The sequence below is a fragment of the Pogona vitticeps genome, chromosome 1 (genome assembly GCF_051106095.1).
Source record: "Pogona vitticeps strain Pit_001003342236 chromosome 1, PviZW2.1, whole genome shotgun sequence".
NCBI classification, from domain to species: Eukaryota; Metazoa; Chordata; class Lepidosauria; order Squamata; family Agamidae; genus Pogona; species Pogona vitticeps.
Genome location: NC_135783.1, coordinates 190,052,204 through 190,072,966, shown reverse-complemented (window position 1 = coordinate 190,072,966; position 20,763 = coordinate 190,052,204). Strand labels below are relative to the sequence as shown.

The 20,763-nt window shown below is 48.0% G+C and overlaps 1 protein-coding gene across 1 annotated transcript; it reads left to right on the top strand.

Moving 5' to 3' along the window:
• The first annotated feature begins 304 nt into the window (after positions 1-304).
• Positions 305-17,684, top strand: NABP1 (nucleic acid binding protein 1). Its single transcript, XM_020810521.3, has 6 exons — positions 305-1,125; positions 1,708-1,846; positions 9,238-9,309; positions 12,473-12,548; positions 12,941-13,010; positions 15,837-17,684. Exons 1-6 carry the CDS (start codon positions 1,035-1,037, stop codon positions 16,031-16,033), a joined length of 645 nt encoding a protein of 214 aa, XP_020666180.1. The 5' UTR covers positions 305-1,034; the 3' UTR covers positions 16,034-17,684.
• Positions 17,685-20,763: the final 3,079 nt, after the last annotated feature.

The following is a 20,763-nucleotide window of genomic DNA, read 5'->3' as shown; positions in this document are numbered from 1 at the left end:
CGAGAGTAAATATTCTAGGTCAGAGGACAAAAGAGCCGCTGTCAGCCAATCAGCGCTTCTCACGGGGCACTTTGCCACATTCCGTTCCATTCCGGTGTCTCCGCGTTCCATGGACGGTCCCATTGTTCTGGAGGGGGGGACAACCCTCTTCACCTTGTATTCCGCTGCTGCGGGTCGAAAAGCGCCGAAGCGACTGGGAGTAGCCCCGGGACATTGCGGCACCAGCCGATAGGGCTTGCTGCGGGGTCTTGGGATTCCCGCCGGCGCCGCGTCTCCCGTTCGACTTTCCGCCTCCCCTTGCCGAGCGGACCGAATGGATCCGTCCGACTGGGTATAAAAGGCGAGCGCAGCACATGCTTGGTTTAGACGGCGGGGCATCGTTGAGTGCGGGTGGAGTGGTGCTGTGTAGTTCTGTACAAAAAAAAAAGTGGGGGCCACGAACGAAGGGGTGCAAGGGGAAGCCGAGGAGGAACGCACGTTGGTCGTTGTAAAATAATAATTATTATAAGAATAAGAAAGGAAGGCCGAGCTCGGGTCTTTGGAAGGGCGAGTGCAGGGGGGGAAGAGAAGGAAGCCCAGCGGAGGCGCTTGCCCCTTATCTTGCCAGTAGGGGCGGCAGCCCCCGAAGCCAGCCAGCCACAGCCCGCGTCTTTTCGGTCCCTGTGCCCCCCCCCCACACTCCTTTTTTTTTTCCCCTTTTTTTGCCTTCCCAGTTTTAGGAGGTTTGCCAGCACCGATCCTGCTCGACCGTTCGAAGAGGCGATCACGCTTGGAAGGGGGAGTCATAGGTGCCTTCCCTTGGCCCAGATCCTCCCGAACATTTTGCACCCTGATCGTCTAATTCGGTCCAGTCTCTCCATTGGAGAAACTGGTCGAAAGCCTCCCCTCTCTCTTTCTCGGTGCCCACCCCCTTCTTCTCGGCCCCCCTCTGCTCCCCCAGGCTTTCCCGGGGGGGTCCTGTTCCGCCAAGGGATGCTTTGTCCTCCCCTGGCGAGCAGCACCCGGGTCCTCCTCCACGTGAGCAAGCCGGCAGCATGAGCCTGGCAAATGAAACCTACGTCTTCATAAAAGACATAAAGCCCGGACTGAAAAACTTAAATGTCGTCTTTATTGTGCTGGAAATCGGTAAGTGGCCGGGGGGGGGGCGGGCTGGGGGGGGAGAGAGAAAGAGATCTCTTGGAACCGCCGCCTTTTGATTTGACTCCCTCCCTCTAGTTTTCCCGTCCGCCCTTTCCCCCACCCGCCTTAGTTCTCCCCCTCCCACTTCTTTGCTCAGGAGTTTCGTGTGCATGTGAGTGTGTGTGTGTGTGTGTGTGTGTGAGAGAGAGAGAGAGAGACTGACACGTGGTCACTTCCAGGGAAAGCTTGGGAATCGCTGTCCCTACTGAACCTCACCTTTGCTTCCTCTGCTACCCATAATTAGGTCCCCCCTCACCCCTGGAAAATACATATATATGTGTGTGTGTGTCTAACTTACAAGATACCCTTTTTCTTTTGGGCTGCCCCTCCTTTTTTGCACCTGCCACCCCCCCCCCCCCCCACATTTACTTCACTTTTACACAAAGTTCTGATCATTATTTTCCTAGCTGTTTATTCCCGGGATGCTTTTGTGGCTGAGCAAACCAATGCTGGCAGCATTAATAACTGTATAACTCGGCTTTTTTCCCCTGTTTCTCTCGCTGTCTCTCTTCCAATGTTTCCTTGCAGGGCGCGTTACCAAAACCAAAGATGGGCATGAGGTGAGGTCATGCAAGGTTGCCGACAAGACCGGCAGCATCACCATCTCGGTGTGGGATGAACTGGGCAGTCTCATTCAGCCGGGCGATATCATCCGATTGACCAAAGGGTACGTCACGCAGGGGGCAGAGGGGTTGGGCGGCTGGTTTCAGCTGAGGGTGGCAGAGGCCCCGAGAGCAGACTTAGTTTCTCTTTTTGAGAGTGTTCTTACGAACGCTTCCTTCCCCCCTTTTTTTTCTTCTTCTTTCACTTCCACTGAAAAGGGAGGGTTGGGTCTGACTCAGCTTCAGTCTTCTCTTGTGCAACAGCACCTCGTGCAAGAAAGGAGGGCGACTGGAAGCAGGCAGGCTTTTTGAATGCTGGCATGGGGCCAAACCCGATGCAGAGGAGGCCGCCCTGTTTGGCGTAAACCTGGATCTGCCCCCTTCACAAGTGTAGGACCCGCAACATAGCAGAACGTGGGGTCCAAGGATTGGGAGGCCGGGGGGGGGGCGACGTCATCAGGCCTTTGCCTCGTCCTGGATGGTCATGGTGATGTCATCTGCCCTCCCTTGTTCACACTGAGCTTCAGTGCAGTCCTCACCACAGGTTGTTATCTGTATATATCTGCACACCCACCCCACCTACACCCTGAGGATCTGGCCAGCGCAGTGGCCTGCAGTTTTGGATTTTCCTTAGGGACAAGGGCTAAAGAAGTTGTCATGATGGGCACTTGTACCACTGAATAGATCGTTTCACTGCCAGGTCCATCTGACCCCATTATTACCTGTTTTAGCAGAAACTCGGAGGTTCTCTGACCCTTTTAATTGGAGAGCCCAGATTCTGAACCCAGACCCTTCTGCATTGCCCCTGTGAGCGAAGCTCGGATGCGTAAGGCCAATGGGAGACAGAATCCTCCTTATCCAGCCTTGCCTCTCTGCGCTTGCGTCTGGAGCGTGCCACTGAGCTGGGATGGAGAGGGGGCAAATCTTGGGAAGGTTCTCCCCCTCTCGCTGGGCTCTCCCATGACCCTTCCTGTCTTTAATACAGGTATACGCGCACACAGTCCCACTGCTTTGTATGCGATGAGGACAGATCCAGGTTTAAACAAACGGCTCTGGTGCCATCACGTCGGGCTTGATGTGCAGTGCGGCCTCCTTCCTTGACCATAGTAGTTACTGACTCATCTCTTTTAAGACCTGCTGGTTTCTTTTTTCTTCAAGGAAGCCACGAACCACCCACTTTTCCTGTATGGTGTGTGTTCTTTTTATAGTTCCCCATTTAGAAAGACTGGGCACGCTACGGGCTGTTTTGTACTGGTAGGAAGCGGGAGACTGGGTTGTTCCCCATCCCTGAGTGCCCCAGGAGGTAATCCATTTTGAAGGCTCATGTTTAGATCACAGAAAGAAGGCTGCAGCACATTATGTAAAGGAGGAGGCCCTATTGAAACCTTTTCCTCCCATAAATGTGCTCGTGCTAATTTGGTTTAGCAGGAGGTGTTTGGATTCTCCTGTTTGAATAGCCTAGTCAGTTAGGTCTGTGGCGGCAGAGCCAGAGATTGGGAATTTGATTTCCCCCTACTCTGCCTCCCAGGTAGAAGAGCCAGCCTGCCTATCCTTGGGCAAACTGCACAGCCCCATAGGGTCTCTAGGATAACGAAATAGGAAACCACTTTTGAGTACTCTGTTCGGCTTTCCAGAGGCTTTGGACTACCGTTCTTAGTAATGCTGATGATGTTGGTGCTGTCAGGTCACTTCTGGCTTACAGTGACCCTTTTCATGGTTTTCCAGCTAGGGGATGCTCAGGAGTGGTTTGCCATTCCTTCCTTCTAGGGGCATCCTGTATTTGTGTAGCCTGCCCAAGACTGCCCAAGGGGGCTCTTCTCCCAGGGGGTGCCATGGGGGAATCAAACCCCCAACCTGCTGGCAATAAAATACATAATAAAATAAATTGACATCTACTGGCACTGGGGTCCACAGGTGGTGTTCCTTCCAAGCACACTGTCCTGCTTGACTACGTGTATGACAACACATGGCATGTTTACACTCGAGTCAGTGCCTGGTTACACGGTTAACAGCTTGAGGTCTGCTCTCCCCCAGCTTCTTTTGTTCTTGCCTGGAGGAAAAGGATCTGTGAAGCTGAATCCACAACCGCCATGTCCTTTACCGGATAAGTGTAGCATCCTGGCTTCCTTCCACAGGCTGTGAAAAGCTATGTACGCCTATATGTTGTAAATGTCTTTGAAACCCGATACATTAAGGGGTTGAGGAGCCACTGTGCAATGTGGGTTTTAACATGCGGCAGTGGGTTATTTTGGCCTCTTTCCTTGAGCTACCTTCAAGCCACAAGGAAGAGAGACTGGCTCACTTTAGAAGGGAGAGAAGCACAAGAAACAAATGGAGTCTGCAGCAACGTCAGCAGATCAAAGGGATTTTGCTGTTACATTGTTCTTGAAATGTAATTAAAAATGGGCACTTAAATTATAGTTATTTGCGTCCACATTACCTGCCTTCTCAGTTAATTCCAGCAAATAGCAGGTAAGTCTTTCTGCTGCATTTTTGAGAGAAAGATTCCTATCTGTATTTTTGCTAAATAAATAAATAAATAAATAAAATGGGGTAAAGTATAGTAAATATCGTCATCTTAGAACTGCAGAGCTGGGAGGGACGCTGTGGGTTATGGAGTCCAGTCCCGGTCAAGGAGGCACAATGGGGGGAATCAAACTCCCAAATTCTTGCTCCACAGCCAGAGGCGTAAACCACTGAGCTCTCCAGTCAGTTCTATATTGGCTCTCGTTCAAGATTTTATACTAAAGAATTTTTAGGTCCCCTTTGATACGCCACCATCACATCCTTTACCCAGAGTGGTTTTTTTTTTTTGCAGTATAGTGTAGTGTTGCAAGGGGGTGTAAGGGTTACAGAAAGAACGTGTATGAAGTGATTAAAATAATCAAAAGCACTAAAAATGCTAAATGTTTGATTGTTAATTAAGTTGGAAGTGGTAAACATCAACCACGCTATCCCTAGCAGCCATGCCTCACAGCAAAAATGTGGTCAGAAACATTTTCAGAAACAGGTGCTGCTTTAAATAATTGCTACATGTTCTTTACCTGGTAAGTGTGTTCTTAAGCACAGCCAACAGCTTTCTTCTAGGAAAAATAAAAGTTCTCTCCCTCATCTAGGTCTAGATTCCTTTTGTTTGTTTGCACATCTGGGGTGTTTCGGGGTTTGTCACTGCTTCACATTGAAAATCTTTCCTTGAAAACAGTGCTTCCCAACCTTGGCCAACCCAGATGTTCCTGGCCTACAACTCCCAGAAATCCTGGCCAGCACAGCCAGTGGTGGAGGCTTCTGGGAGTTTGAGTCCGAGAACCCCTGGTTTACCCAAGGGCTTTAACGTGTGCTGTGTGGAATGTAATGTTTGTAACCATTCTACAACTGGAAAGCAGAAGGCTGTGACCTTGATAATGAAGTTGAAGTTAGACCTTGACACCATACCATCCCTAGCAGCAGTGCCTGTGACATGCCCCAGAGGGAACAGGATCTATAAGTAAGCTGCTGTTGAATTGCAGAGCCTTTTCTGTTTTGATTCGGTCATCATGACAGACTCCCTGGGTGATTCAGGCTGAGGGATGATTAGTCTAATTTACTTGGAAGACATCAAGTTAAGGAAGATTGGGGTCCTGAGTGGTGGTGGAAGTGATCTGATTTGACATGTCTTCAGACCTCTGCTTGGCTCTGAAACTCTTTGGGTGAGGTTGCTCTCATCTTTCCATCTATCGTCCAGGCCAGTCTCACAGGAAGGATGGATGGGACAAAGTGGGGTTATCCCCGACATGTTTCTCCCCCCCTGAGCCACTTGGAAGAATACTCAGTTGCAAATGTAGGTCACACAAGTAAATTGTCCCCAGTGTAACAAGAAGAGTATACATTTGGACTTTAGGGTGAACGACCGTCATGGCTGCTTACTCAGCCATCCGGAACGCTTAAACTGCCATGCGTTTGTAGCAGGATGTCACCCTGCGATAAGTTGTATGTTTCTCAGGTTACAACTTGGCACAGTGTTAACACGTAGCGTTAAGGTCACCTTTCCATTTGCGGCCGAATGAATGAGTGACTGGCAGTGGCGTTGCAGAATCGATGGCTAAGTTGTTTGGACATGGAAATCTGAACTTGCAACATTGGTGCCATCTGTCTAGGTGTGAAAACCTTGGAAACCTAGAGGGAGAGGGTGTCGTGGTGGTGGTAGCCTTTTCAGTCTCATGGATCGGTGCACTTGGAAAGAAAGGGTGGGGGTTGTTTTTGTTGGGAGGATGAGCTTCAAGGACTCAACTGAGATATGAAGTTGATAGGAGGGATGCCAGTCTGTTGTGGACAGGCTTTTAAAAGTACAGTAAATTACAGTTAAGTGTCAACCTCCCACCTGCGCTATACTGTGCATCATTTAATTACTCCTTTTAACTTGGGGTATGGCCCTCTGGCAAGTTCAAGGCCAGTGTTGTGTTCCCACCTGGAATGACTGCTAGAAAACTTCAAAAACAGGAAGTGGGTAGAGGTTCACAGTCTAGTTTGGAAACATGAATATTTGGGATGTGAAATAGTGCATCTGGGGCCCTATAGAAGGCAAATCGCAACTCTTGAGAGTTGTCGTTCACCGTTTTTTTGGCGGGGTGGGTGGCAAAAGGGCAAGCTGAAGGATTGCTGTTGGGCTGCCAGAACAGACTAGATAAGATGCACAGGCATACTTTACTTGTTTCCTTTGCAGTTAGAGAAATACCGTATTTTTTGCTCCATAAGATGCACTCCCCCCCCCCCAAATGTGGGGGGAAGCCTGTGCGTCTTATGGAGGGAAGGCGGCGATTTCGCCCCTGCTGGCTCCGTGGGGGGGGAACGTCGCAGTGGTCCGAGTGAGCCTTCCCGGACCCTTGCACCGCTCCCACCACCCCCCACGGGGCCAGCACGGGTGAAATTGCCAGCTTCCAGGTGGGGGGAGCGTCACAAGGGTCCGGGAAGGCTCACTCGGACCCTTGTGACACTCCCCCCACCCCCACACGGGTCCAGCGCGGGCAAAATCGCCAGCTTCTGGGACTCTTTTGAGGCTTGGGAAGCCTCAGAAGAGTCCCAGAAGGTAGCGATTTCAACCCCTCTGACCCCTGAGGGGGGGAGGGTGAGTCTCTAAAGGGTCCTGGAACACAGCCTAGGAGCCTTTAGAGACTCACCCTTCCCCCCCGGGGTTAGAGGGGGCGAAATCGCCACCTTCTGGGACTCTTTTGAGGCTTGGGAAGCTTCAGAAGAGTCCCAGAAGGTGGCGATTTCGCCCCCTCTGACCCCCGGGGGGGCTGGGTGAGCCTCCAAAGGGTCCTAGGGTGTGTTCCATAAGATGGACCTCTCCATAAGGCTCACCAATTTTTAGGAAAAGAAAACATTATTTTTTTCCTGTTTTCTACTTCTAAAAATTTGGTGCGTCTTATGGAGCGAAAAATATGGTATGTACCTATTCCTTTTTCTGCTGGGCTGGATAGCCTAGCGTTTTAGGTCTCTGGCTGCAGAGCCAAAGGTTGATTCCCTCCATCTGTGCCTTCTGGGAGTAGAACCAGCCTGGGTGGTCATGGGCAAGCTGCACAGTTCCAGGTCTCTCCTAGAAGAAGGGAATGGCGAACCACTTCTTAGTACTCTCTACCTGGAAAACCTTGGAAAAGGTTGCTACCAGTTGGGATCAGCTGGATGCCACACAATGACTCTTCCTCAGTTTTCTGGTTAAAAATGTCTTAAATAGGAAATAAGTTCTTAGTTTCAGAAGACAAAAATCTGTACTCTCACATGGTTGGTTGTGAGGTTAGGTCATTCTTTCAAACAATATATTTTGTTGAGTTTGCAGTGAAGCCTTTTTATTTCTGCATCCCAGCACTAGCGTACCTCCCCATGTCTGGTTTCATCTGGTTTGGGGTATGTGTATGTGACAGGAAATGAGAGATCAGTCGAAGGATGCTTGTTGGTGTGGTGGGTGGTGGTACATAGCACTGCACTACCACCTTCGGTGTTTTATTAAAAGAAAAATCTTGGCTTTTATTTAATGATCTCAACTCAGCTAAAGTTTATATTGAAATACTATTGGAGTCAGTGGTGCTATTTTGTTGCAGCTGAAGGCTCAGCGGAAGTGGAATCTAAGCATGAGAAATCTTAGCTGGATTCGACCTTTTACATTCTCATCTTTGGGGTTTGCTTAGTATGTTGGCATGGATTGGTGGTAAACGTTTCTGTCAGAAACACAGCCAGACTTTTCACTATCTGAAAAGTTGCTTCCTTGCTTTCAGGGTGGATAAAAATCAATGATTTATTTAAATCAAATTGATTTAATACACAACTCAAATCAATTTTTTTAAAATTTAAATCATTTAAAAAAATCAGTTTTGGGAGGACTTAAATGGCAATTTAAGGTATGGTTTGAATAAATTTGATTTAAATGAAATGCACCCTGCAGAAGACCAGCAGTCGTAAGATCGAATCCACGCGACGGAGTGAGCGCCCGTTGCTTGTCCCAGCTCCCGCCAACCTAGCGGTTCGAAAGCATGCAAATGCGAGTAGATAAATAGGGACCACTTCGGTGGGAAGGTAACAGTGTTCCGTGTCTAAGTCGCACTGGCCATGTAACCACGGAAGATTGTCTTCGGACAGAACGCTGGCTCTATGGCTTGGAAACGGGGATGAGCACCGCCCCCCTAGGGTCGAACACGACTGGACAAAAATTGTCAAGGGGAACCTTTACCTTTACTTTTACCTTTTTTATATATATCTTGGTGGCAAAGCAGATGGAATGGGTTGCTAGAACAGGAGTGGGAAATCAATTTCCAGATGTTATCTCTCGTATGCAGGCCAGCCTTGCTGGGGCTGATGGGAACGGAAGTGTACTACTGTTTGAAGACCTCAAGTTTCTTTGAGTTCATACTGATGCAGCTGTCCGAGAACCTTGATTGTCACTTCCGTAAATTCAGCAGATCAGAGTAGCTGCAGTAGCACATAATGAGATACTGGTGAAGAGAGCCAGAGAGTTGTGTAACACTGGGAAAGCAACTGTGCTTTAGAATCAACCTCACAAATAGGAAAAAAAATCTGTCTGCCCAGATGCATTGGGCCACGATCTATCTAGAGGTGGTGAGCATTTCAAAGTGTCAGAATCTGGCTCGTTCCTTCCACTCAAACAGTTGTATGTGCATAGAACATTTGTGAAACTTGTGGAAGGATCTGGGGTCCAGCTGAGGATCCAGGATGTTCTGGCACAACAGAAAGCCCTTGGCTTCAAGGGACAGTGTCTGTGTCTCGTGCCGTGGTGCTTGGGTGTTGCTACGGCAGCACCTGGCTGGCTTCTGTCCATTGATTCCCATGGATCATGTTTTTAACTCTGCGTTTTTAAAGTTGGGGCCGATGAAGATGTGGTTAACTAACTTTTGTTTCTCCTGTCCCTCGCACGGGAGTTCCTTTTTCCATCCAGTGTTTCTAACATTGCTGGTGCTCTCTTGATTAGGTATGCGTCTCTGTGGAAAGGATGTCTTACGCTTTACACTGGAAGGGGAGGAGAGCTTCAGAAAATCGGGGAGTGAGTATCTCGTGCTGTACGGACTCGGTTATGTTTGCTTGAAGGTTTTGCCCTTTGCAAATTGGAGAAGTAAGTCTGAAGCCTCATTGCCCACAGGCCTTACAGAAACACCATTTATTCCCACCCACCTTGCCGCCCCCCCTTGTTACTGTCTTTGCAGCCTTAGTAAAGTGCTCTGCCAGAGATCCATGTTCTGGACATTTGGCTTTCTTTTTTGCTCAAATGAAAGTAAATGTTTTGAGATCCCGTTTGCGATGGCTTATAAAAGACAGCCTGGTTGGTCCTGCAATCCCCCACTTGGGGGGGGGCGTCCCCCTCTGACATGGCCTTCCTTGCCTTAACCTAGAGTTGTTGAGCCAGGTAAGTTTTGCCGTGCAAGTGGTCTATGTTGGGTTAACGCATTGTGGTTTCCAAGGACTTGCAGCACTGAAAACTGAAGTCCTCTATTTATCCACAGGCCAGGCACGGTAGAGGCAGCCCCAGTGCGAGCTTCCGCCTTGCTACTCTGGTCATGAGCTCCAGCATGTCTTGGAGGAGCCAGCCTCCCTAGGGGGGTGTAAAGGTAAATTTCCCCCTCCACTTGGCAGAGTTTCCTGCGGAATGATGATGATGATGGTGGTGGTGGGGGTGATGTTAACAACAAGACTGGTCTCTGCTAGGGGTTGGGGATCCTTTCGCCCTTCAGATGCATCGACCTGCTCCTCCCATCACCCCTTGCCGTCAGCCATGTTAGGCCAGGGCTTCTGGGAGGTGAAGTCCGTAACATCTGGGAGAAGGCCAGAGGTCCCCCCCCCATACCTGTTCCAAACTGTAAGGCTGCCTTTCCCCAAATTGCCATCCTCCAGATGTTTTGGACTACGACTCAGGCCTGTCCAGGCTTTGAGGCCTTCAGAGAGGTGGTTCCTTTGCTTGCATTGCCTTAGAGGCGGCACTCTTTTGGGGATGTGAAAGAGGTCATTTGGGGGGGGGCTGTTCCCAAACTCCAGCACTCGCTCCAGAGGGGAGGATTGGGCTTGGGGGGGGGTCCCTTGGTTGTCTTTCCGCTGGTAGGTAAAAACATTTTTATTCTGGCGAGCCTATAGAACTGAATTCCTCACTGAGGGAGGGACTTCTAACTTGGTGAGTGTTGTGGCTTGTTCTGTTGGTGGGTCTTGTGTTTTTAAGTGATGTTTTAAGTTTCTGAAGACTTCCCTCCTCCCCTTTGTACTCAGTAATCGTCGCCTCCCTTGAGTCCCAATTCATGGGATGACAGAAAGATAGAAATAAAATAGCTCTTCCGCCAGGACCGTGGGCAGGACAAGTAAAAGCTGTCCCCGAGATCTAGAAGAGAAGGGCAGTGAAAGATTGCGTGGTCAACACTGTGTCTTGGCATCACTAGCGTTCAGATCAGCTATGACTAGACTTGGTATTGAGACTTGTAATAAAATCTTAAAAGCGGACAACTGGGTATATCTGTATAATGAAAAGGGTCACTCCAGGAGCTTAGTCTCACACTCAAGGGTGCCCAGTGGCAAATGCCTCATCGGGTAACTTGATAGGTCCATGGATGGACTATCATATAAATAGCACTGTGTGGGACATACGTATTCCTTCATGTTGTCATCAGGTGCAGTTGTTCAGCTGCCAGTTACATTCGCCATAACCAAGCCAAGATCATGCACGTGTGAACCACCCAAAAAGGTGAAGGGAATGTCACAGAAACTCCTCTAAGCTGCAGAAAAACAAAACATTTCAAGATGCCCTTTGGGGTTTTGCATGGCTCCTGTGCAAAATATAGACTTCAGTTATTCACAGCATCCGTTATGTCCTGCAATACCTCACGTTTATTTATTTATTTTAAATTCAAGTTTCTAATCCTCATGGGAAATGGTTTTTGCCGCAAAGAGGATAGTTTTGCGTTAGCTGGAACTCTGTCATTGTGCTTTACTGATAGCGGTTGAGGGCAGGGTTGCTTTCAGAAGAATCCTTAGAGAGGCATGGTTGGTTTTGTTTTCATTTCGGTGGATTTGTTATTTTGACACGGAGCATGTTTCTACTCAGTTAGATGTCACTTAACACCCAGCCTTGGTCCTCAAGATGTTCTTGGACTTCAACTCCCAGAGGTCCTGGCCAGCAGAGGTTATGTGAAGGCTTCTGGGAGTTGTCCAAGAACATCTGGAGGCCCAAGGTTGGGGACCACTGACTTAACAGACACCAGTCTTGGGTCTAGTTTTCTCATGGCTGGAAACACGGGGAGGGTGTGACTATTTAATTAATTAATTAATTAATTAATTAATATCCCGCCTATCTAGCCAACTCAGGACCACTCTAGGTGGCTAACATCAGGTAATAAAAGTATACATACATACAACAGACTGTCTCAACTGTTGGGACACCAAGAGCAGCAAGTCTGGCTGCCCTCCAAGGTCCTGACACCACGGCTTCACTTTTTCCATGCCATACTTTGCATTGATTCTGAACACGGCTGTCTAGGCTCTCTCCCCCTGCAGAATGCTCTGCAGTGTAATGCAGTGTAAACCCCCTGCAGGTTTACTCTGAAAACCTTCCCTCTAAAGAAGAACTGCCTGCCCAGGAAGTCTCTTGGGTTTTTATGCAGCCCTGGCATTTTGTGTAAAGATGTGTTTAACTGGCTCAGTCCAGCACCTCTTTGCAGGGAGATCTGCCAGGGTAGGTTGGCAAGTGGGGACATGAGGTGGAAGAAGCAAGCGGTAGCCGTGCTCCGTGCTGTTGACTTCTCTATGAACCTAGAGGTATTTATCTGAAAGGAGGACAACTCTCTTCATTCAGTGGAACTTGCACCCAAGGCTGTCAACCTTTATTTTTGGCTGGATCCCTAAGCAGGGGCATCTACTGACTGCAGCGCTGTGAAGGTGCTAGCAAGAGAACTTAACGTACTTGGAAATGAGCCCCATTGGAATGGGTAGGGCTTCTCAGTAAACACACTTAGGGTTGTGCTGTTCATGTCTTGGGGCCTCAGTCATGTGATCCAATGAGATGTTTCATACAGACATACTCCTTGGGGGGGCAAGGCTGAAAAGCATCCTTGATCACCTTTGGAAATGAAACAAATGCGTTGTTTCTGGGTACAGGGTGAGGAGCGCAGAGGTAAGACTTCACAAAAGACATTGGTTTGTCATGATGCCTTTTTTTCTTTCTTTCACAGGTTCTGCATGGTGTACTCAGAGGTGCCTAACTTCAGCGAACCCAACTCTGAGCATCTTGGGCAGTCCAACAAAGCGGTATGTCAGTCATGTGCCCATTTTAGCCAAACGTCTGGCATCTTGAAGCAGGGATTATCCAAGATGGGGAAACTTGTGGCCTTCCAGATGTGGGGAAACGACTCTCATACAGTCTGTGACCGGGTCCTAGTCGTCTGTGGACGGTCTTAGGTCTCCTCACCATACTGCTGACCATTCTTGCAGTGTGGCTTTTATGAGGAGTGAGTTTTGTTCATTCTTTGGAGGAGATGTCTGTTTACAGAAAAGAGCTGAGAGCTGAGGCTTCTGTTGGTGTCTCTTGTGGCTATGGCCACCTCTGAAACCCCCATATTTCTTTTCTCTTTCTTTTTTGTGCCATGGAGTCGGCTAGTTGGTTGTCTTAATTTTTGTCTCTCTTACACTTCTTTTTAAAGGCACAGGGTGAGCAGAGTAATAACACCCTTCCGTCAACTAATATGGGTACTTGTACTTTTGGGCCAACCGGTAAGTAAATAAATGTGTGAGAGTGAATGCGGGGGTGGGGAGACTGGGTTTTTTTTGGAAATGCAAATGGAGGGAACACCATGCTGCTTCGTCTATTCTGAGGTGTGCATGGTATGATCTGTGGACTAAATGTAGGACTCCAGGGCCCAAATGTGGCATCTTAGAGGCCCCCAGCCCCCTCCCCCCCACAAAACATAAAATAATTTAAAAAGTTGTCCACCTTGTGCTTTGTGAAGGACATGGAATGCAATCCTGCTGTGTTTGGGCCTTCTCCTGCCTCACACTCCCAATTCTATTCTTTTTTTTAATACGCTGTAGGTTACTGGAAGAATGAGTTTTTTTTTCCAAATATTTTTGGGGTGGGTAGGGTGTTGAATGTGGCATTCCAAGTTGTACATAAAGTGGATGGTTTGTCCATTTTTAGGGGTTTTTTTTAAGTTTAAACTGGTGCAGATTTGGCAAGTTAAGATAAAAAAACCAGGGGGCTAAATCCAGTGTTTGTTCCAACTAGAGTAGGCCCATTGAAGTTCTTGTTGCTTGTGACTAACGGGTCTCATTCGTCTTGGTTGGGCCTACGGTAGTTGAAACCAGAATTACAGTTAGAAACCCTGGTTTTATCTCCCTTCCGGAAAGGGACAAGCGGTTGTGAAACAGGGACCCTGCATACTACGTCCCTTCCTGTTGGACAAGCGTTTTTTGGAGGGCAAACCTTGCACCCTTGGGCCCACTGCAGCTGCTGCTTCACTCCGTGGGATATCACGTCCTGCCTGCTTTTTCCCCGCTCCTTCCCACTCAGGAGTGTGATCTTCTAGCATCGAGCCAAACAGGAAGTGTGGGAGGAAGCCAAATAGCATTCCTACCCAGCAAATCTCCACAGCATGTGTGCCCTCAAGGTGCAAACAGAGCAGGAAGATTAGCTACACTCTGTGCCCTGGTTGGTGTTGAAAAGGGATCGTCTGCTGTTATGCTTTCATGGTTTAACACGTTTGATCGCTGTTGTGGGTGTTTCCCTTTTCTCCTATGGAGGCCCTAGAAGCTGTTGGAAGTGTCTTACGTTTTGGGTCACACCAACTGCAAGTTATTCATTACATCTGAAGAATGGTAAACTTTCTTCTACTGCCGGAATGGGACAGTACTAGCAGACCTGGAGGCGAGTTTTCTGCCCTGGGATCCTCTGGAGATCACAGAGATGCCCCCCCCCCCAAAAGTGAAGCTGTAAGGGTCTATCTGGAAGTTGAGTCATGGCAACTGGACTTCTTTCTTGTTAGGCTGAAACGTTTGGCTACTCCTCCAGGTAGCTTCTTCAGTCTTGGTCAAGTAGCAAAAATATTTCAACTTAACGAAGAAAGAAGTCCACTTGCCATGACTCAACTTCCAGATAACCTCACCTAGAAGACTGAGAATCTTCAGGGTCTAGTTTCTGGAAGAGTCCTGCTTCTAGTCTTGGAAAATGGCTGTTTTGGGAGTACATGGGCCTCTGACCTATTTATACGGTGAGCTGTTGTCAGTCCCAGAGACAAACTTAAGCTGCCATTCACATGTCTTTGAGGGGAAAAGGAGGGGCAAAGGGTTGGGGGAAACGTTCCCTCTAACGTGGGCGTGGACGCGCTGAGCTCCCGTCAGGGCCGCGGAGCAGTTGGGATTGATACCTGTTCATTTCGAGATTTTGGATGAAACTCTGCCCCTGCACGCAGAGGGGCGAGTGGGGATGAAAGTTAGAGGGAACATTGCTTGGTGGGACAAAAAATAGCTTCAGGGGCCGCCTGCAACCCCAGAAGCACACTTAGGCCACCTCATTTCTTCTGAAACAAGCCAAGAGGAAAATGCCCCTGCTGCAGCCTTGTGCTTCGGGAGAGAGAATGGTACAAGCTATGATAATGGCAGCTGTGCTTTAGGCTTGGTCCCTGCTCATGGGGCCACCTAAAGGCCATGTTAGTTTGACAGGACAGCACCAGAAGATTCTTCGACTCTCCCTCTTGTTGGGTTTTGTCACAACGATCTGCGAATAGCATCTATTCCTATTGGTACACATTGGTGCCTGCTGGGCTGGTTGAAAACGGCACTGCACCCACTCCCTGCCCCAGACCTCCGTGCCGGTGGCACTTCTCATGCTTTGCCCTCTTAGCCTTCCCAGCGCATCTCGTCCTTTCGTTCTGCCTCGTCTTCCTGTCTATTGATGCCGTTTTCCTCCTGTCGTTCCTCTTCTGTGTGGACCTACCAATCCCCATCCTTCATACCCCAGATCGGCACGCTTTGCCTGTAGCCGTGTGGCTGTAAGCTGAGGGTCACAAACGATTGTGGCATTCCAGGCACCTGTTTCTGGTAGTGTCAAGATTTGTTTTTATTAGAGAACTCTCCGATCCAATCCAGAGCAGCACCGTGGTACGGTCATCCCCCAGGGTGGTGGTGGTGGAGATGCTGGAGTTGAAGTCCCCTTGTATGCCTTTAAAGCATTAATTAGCAGGTAATGCATGATTGGGCATTGCAGCCTGTGCTTGCACGACGGATAGGCAGTGGGTGCCGTGCCTGTTTTTATTTCCATCTTGAGTGCATTTTTGGTCCCTGGGTTTCAGCAGGGCTCTGAGGAGATGCTGCTAAGCTACTGGAGCACGTAACAACTTGTCTTCCCCCACGCCCTTTGGTTTCCCTCACATGTGTTGTTTGAAACAGAAGCTGCCCCTTGGGACCGCATCGTCCCTGCAGATTCTGTCCTGGCTTTTGCATCAACCTTGTGCTAAATGTTCTCTGGATGCGAGCAGCTGGCTTGAAAGCATAAGCCTAGTCCAAGCGTGCCTGATGCATTTCTTTTTCTCGTTTGTTTTGTAGGAAATGGGTTGCCAACGGGACCTGAGCTGAGTGGATTCTCAACGGCATATAACCATGCCCCCCCCTCCTATGCAGGTACTGGGAGGGTGAGCGGGCGGGGGCCTGCCCCTCCCCCTCCCGTGCCATCTAGCAATGCTCGCCCCCCTCCAGGAACGATAAGTAACGGGAGGGACCCACGCAGAGCCTCAAAAAGATGACCAAGCCAAAAACGCCACACTGTGTCCGTCTAAACCTTGTGCCCAACTTGAACACTTCCTGCACTTTTATTTGTGGTTAACTGTGAAAAAGGGTTTACCCTTTCTTCTGGTTTTCAGCCTTCTGTTTGTCACGAGAGAAGGGCACATTCTCTCTTGGGCTCCCTCCGCCTCGACTCGTAAATTCAGTGCTACGGAAGCTGCTGGTAACTGCGTTACTCCCAAGAGGAATATGTCTTAAAATAGGGGGAAATCATTGTTGGAAATTTTGTTCATCACCGAATACGAGATGTCGGTTTCCAAAACAAACTCACCTACTTTGCTGGATGCTTATTTTTATTTTGGTTTGAATTAATACCGCCTTAAGATGTTCCGTGTCTGTTCTGAAGCTAATTCTCCCTTATGATTAGGGGGATTTTGCGGACGAAACACAGGAAGCGCATTCCATCTAACCAGTCAGGGTTCCATTAAAACGGCCTGAGGACAAGTGCAGACCAGCTGTCCAGGGATGTCATAGAAAACAGTCCTTCTATCCTTCTTCCCTCCCTCCCTCCCTCCCTCCCTCCCTCCCTCCCTCCCTGTTGTGGTGGTGGTGGGCTTGGTGGCCGAGTTCCACTGGAGATGGCCATTCTTCTTTTGCCCTTCTCCCGAGAACCATAATAGGCGTTCCTGCTGTATGCCAAACAACTTCCTTTTCTGTTTTCAGTCTAGAGCACTGGTTCTTAACCTTTGCTACTCAGATGTTTTTGGACTGCAACTCCCAGAAGCCTTCACCACCAGCTGTGCTGGCTGGGGTTTCTGGGAGTTGCAGTTCAAAAGCATCCGAGTAACAAAGGTTAAGAACCACTGGTCTAGAGTATAGAAGCTAATAACCCCTGCAGGATTTGACAGTATGGAAAGTTTTGCAGAGATTCAGCCAGACATTTCTTGACATACACCTGCAGTTTCTTACGGTGTCCTGAAGATGTTGAAGGCTTCCAGAGCTGCAGGATCCTAGCTGCGGTAGTAAACTTGATTGGGGGGCAAGAGGATCCTTAAATACAGGAAATTAGCATGATTAGTTTGAAATCGGGGTTGAAATCCTCCTGACATGCACATTTTGTTTTTGTGAAGAAGTATTCTTATTATTTAGTTCTCCAGTGTAGGCTCATCCCATGTCTTCATTTGCAGTCCAGGAAACTCCCTGCCACTTGGTCCTGTCGATGGTACACATTCTCGTAGAATGTATTTAAGTGAACAGCCGCACATAAAACATAGGTATGAAAGTGAGTGCTAACACACACATACACATACACCCTTGAGAGTTTCCAGCTGAGTTCTCAAGTGCCTGTTCAACACGAATAAAAGTTTGTCGTTTTGAATTCCTTGATTTCTAGAAAAGCAGCCTGGTTACCGGTCAACACAAACGGTTTCCAAGCAACTGGATTTGAGAGAAGAAGAGAAAAAAATAATAATTCTGGTGGCCTCTGGAAACGAGCGCCATTTTTCGTTTATGTTGTCAAGTATCCTCAGTGTATTTCTCCATTCTGTTTTTGGGGGGTTACAATTTAGAATCTGTTTAAATGCTGTAAAATACTGGTCCCCTGCCTTCTCTTTCTTTTTAAAGCGGACCTCATAAATAAAAGTTGCACTAACCATGTCAAGAAATGAGAAATCTTAACGTTTTGCTCAGTCGACCTCCTTATCCATGTTTCCAAGAAGGTATGGTTCTCTGAATCACAGTACCTTCCTCGAAACAGATGCTGCCACCAGCTTATTTCTAAGAAGAGAGAGAGAGAGATGAGATGTTTATTACTATACAGCTGTATTCTTGGAGCTGTGAGCCTTGCTAGAGTTTTCGCCATCCACCTTTATTAATTTTACAGAAAAACACATCTTGTGAATGGGAAGATTTTAAGACTTGGTGTAAATCTGTAATAATAGGAATCGATTGAAAAGAGAACAAGAGACGTTTTATCTGCAATGAAAAAAACGATGCCAGTGTTTAAAATGATAAGATGTAGACCGGTGTCTGTTGCTGATTGAGGAAGGTGGGTGGGTATTTTGAGTTATTGCAGAGGACAAGCGCAGCAAGGTGTTTTTAACAGTGTTTCTTGTACAGCTGCTGCACCTGGTGCTCTTAGGCAATCTATATAATCAAATGCTGTGCGTACGGACCTTCACGCAGCCTGTAGCCCGTTCCTGCCAAATTCCCAGTGCATTGGTAAGTGGGGGCAATTGCAAGTTTGCTGTTCCAAAACCTCTTGACAGTCAGGTAGAAGAAACTGCCTGCTTGCTCCTGAACTGACGGGCAAGCAGTCGGCCACCAGTTTTTTGGTTGGTGGTGAGTACTGAAGCTACACCCCAACCATAGTGGACAGGCCATGCTTCACTTTTTCTGGTATGAAAATGCTGGGAGTTGGCTTTCCTCTGATACATTTGAGAAGGGTTTTTTTGGCCCTCATAATAACTTCACTGTTTTGTAGCCAAAGCTGGAAGTTTTGCATGCTAAGTTCACTTAGGTATTTTATCTAGGCCATTATCTGGCTCCTAACCTGTGAAACACCTCCCCCCCGCCCCATATGTTGGACTTAAGCTCTGAGAACTCCTCAGTGTTGGCCAAGTGGCCTTCAGCTTTTAGGAGGTGAAATCCTGGAAAGTGTGGAGAATCACCTCTCTAGGCGTTACAGTGCTCAATCCAATGCCCTTACAGGCAGATTTTGATGTTGCTCATGGTATTGTGTGGCCTGCCTTCCCATAAGCAGAAATACGCAAACAACACACCAAAATCACAACCGTTTACCGTCATCTTTCCTTGAATTACCCTCAGTAATTGGGTTCAAGTTTTCTGTGGTGCGAAAGACAAAGTGGTGAAACAGTCCTACAGCTGTTGAGCCTGAAAGCACACCTAGTTTTTAGAGGGTTACTAAAACAAACCTATTTATCTCTTGGGTCTGGAACAACCTGGCACTCCTTGACGGCAATTGGCCAAATACTGTAGTATGAGTGTTTCAGGATTCCTAGGAGGGATGTAGCACCAAGAGAGGAAATGAGACAAGAGGGTGCCTTGCTAATTACTCCCTCTGCTGCTCCGGGCCAATAGTAGCTCTGCCTGGCACCAGCACCTCCCAAACTGGATGCTGGCTTGTGTTTGTCTCAAGGCCAAGAAGGATGAAAGGCATCTAACCTGTCTGGTGAGTGTTCTGTGCTGTAATCCAGAATATGACCCATCTACACATTTAAATATGTAGCACCCTAACTGTTAAACTCTTAAATGGTGTTAGGTAATGCAAGGGCTTGGCACACACACAATTTTTTGATGCTTAGGGTTCTGCTTGGTTGTATCCAACCCTGTGAAGTCTACATCACCTGTAAATGGATGTCAAGAAGAGAGGGTCTAGTAATACTGTGCTCTTTCTAGAGAGAGTTATTCACAGAGGAACAAGGAATGGGTGTATAATCTTTGGTCAGCAATGCTTCTGGATGGTTAATGCTAAATTGTTTTTAATGCCACTTGATTAATCATGTCTTTATTTTCTTAAAAGGGCAGATATCTGTATGAAGCCAGGAGAACTTGGAATAAGGCAACCCAGAAGGATCATCTCCTGATGGATACATCTTGCTCTACAGGCAGAATTGTGTGTTCAGTTGTAGTTCTTTTTTCTGTAGGTCCCAGGAATAGTTTTGGGACATGGCCTGTAGTCTCAAGAGTACTGTGTGGTTTCAGAAGAAAAATGTAACTGACAGCTTGTCTTTGCAGCTTCAGAAATCTCATGGATGAGACAAGAGTCTTGCCAGTTAAGAGTTAAAGGTGAATTAACTCAAGCCTCACTTGCATGCTGTCACTGTTCACTGAGAAGTCATCCTGCCCTTAAAAGTAATATCATCTTAAAAGGGGGTGGCTCTGTGGTCACAAGTCTTAACATTAACACTTCATATTCCACTAAGGCAGAAATACCTGTCATGTGAGATGGTTGCAACATTGCTAATGTATTTTTATTTAATTTACATACCTTCCCATTAGTGTGGCTCACTGAACAGGAGCTCTTGCTTGCCTACAGGCAAACACTCAACCTCAAGCAAACAAACACAATGGACCACAAAACAGCAACACAAATGGGGACTAAACCCTGCCACAGACCGAAATGCCAACTCTGCCCGTACATCTATTCTGGCAACACAAATTGGAGGACCTAACAAGGTCACACATGATATCAAAGGCACCTTCACCTTGTTCTTTAGCTAATGTGATCTATGCCAGTTCTAGAGGATCATCCTTAACTGGGACATGTTTAGGTTTTGTTATCTCGCATCCTCCCTCTTCTGGCCACGTAGGAGCACAGTCGCAATAGAAGCTTAGAAAAGTTGTTTTCTTTCGCTGTTGGCACTCGAGCGTCTTTCGGCCCTCAAGGCTGCCCCTGGCCATGCTGACTGGGTGCTTGGGGGAGCCTTATTACAAAGGGGCCCTTTTTCCTCATTCACCACCTTGTAAAATGCCAGTGAAGCCAATCTGTTTCAACCCCTGTGAATAGTAGAAGCAAGCCTGCTAGAATTTGCTCTTGCTCTGCTGCTGCTGCAGGTGTGGCGTCAGCAGTGTTGCCCACCTTGCTTTTTAACGCAAGGCAACAGCCTTCCTCCACCCCGGCTGGCTGGCTTGTATGGGAAGGAGCTTTCTAGGGGCTCACATGCAAACACGTACAGCCCTGTCGTGAGGATTGCAGTCCTGTCTGCTAACATTTAAAAATACAAACAGA

What these genes read in the sequence shown, in the direction of transcription:
- NABP1 (XM_020810521.3), top strand. Translation starts at nt 1,035, where the DNA reads ATGAGCCTGGCAAATGAAACCTACGTCTTCATAAAAGACATAAAGCCC. An exon ending in CTTTATTGTGCTGGAAATCG is followed by an intron (nt 1,126 to 1,707) that starts GTAAGTGGCCGG and finishes GTTTCCTTGCAG; the next exon opens with GGCGCGTTACCAAAACCAAA. An exon ending in TTGGGCAGTCCAACAAAGCG is followed by an intron (nt 12,549 to 12,940) that starts GTATGTCAGTCA and finishes TTCTTTTTAAAG; the next exon opens with GCACAGGGTGAGCAGAGTAA.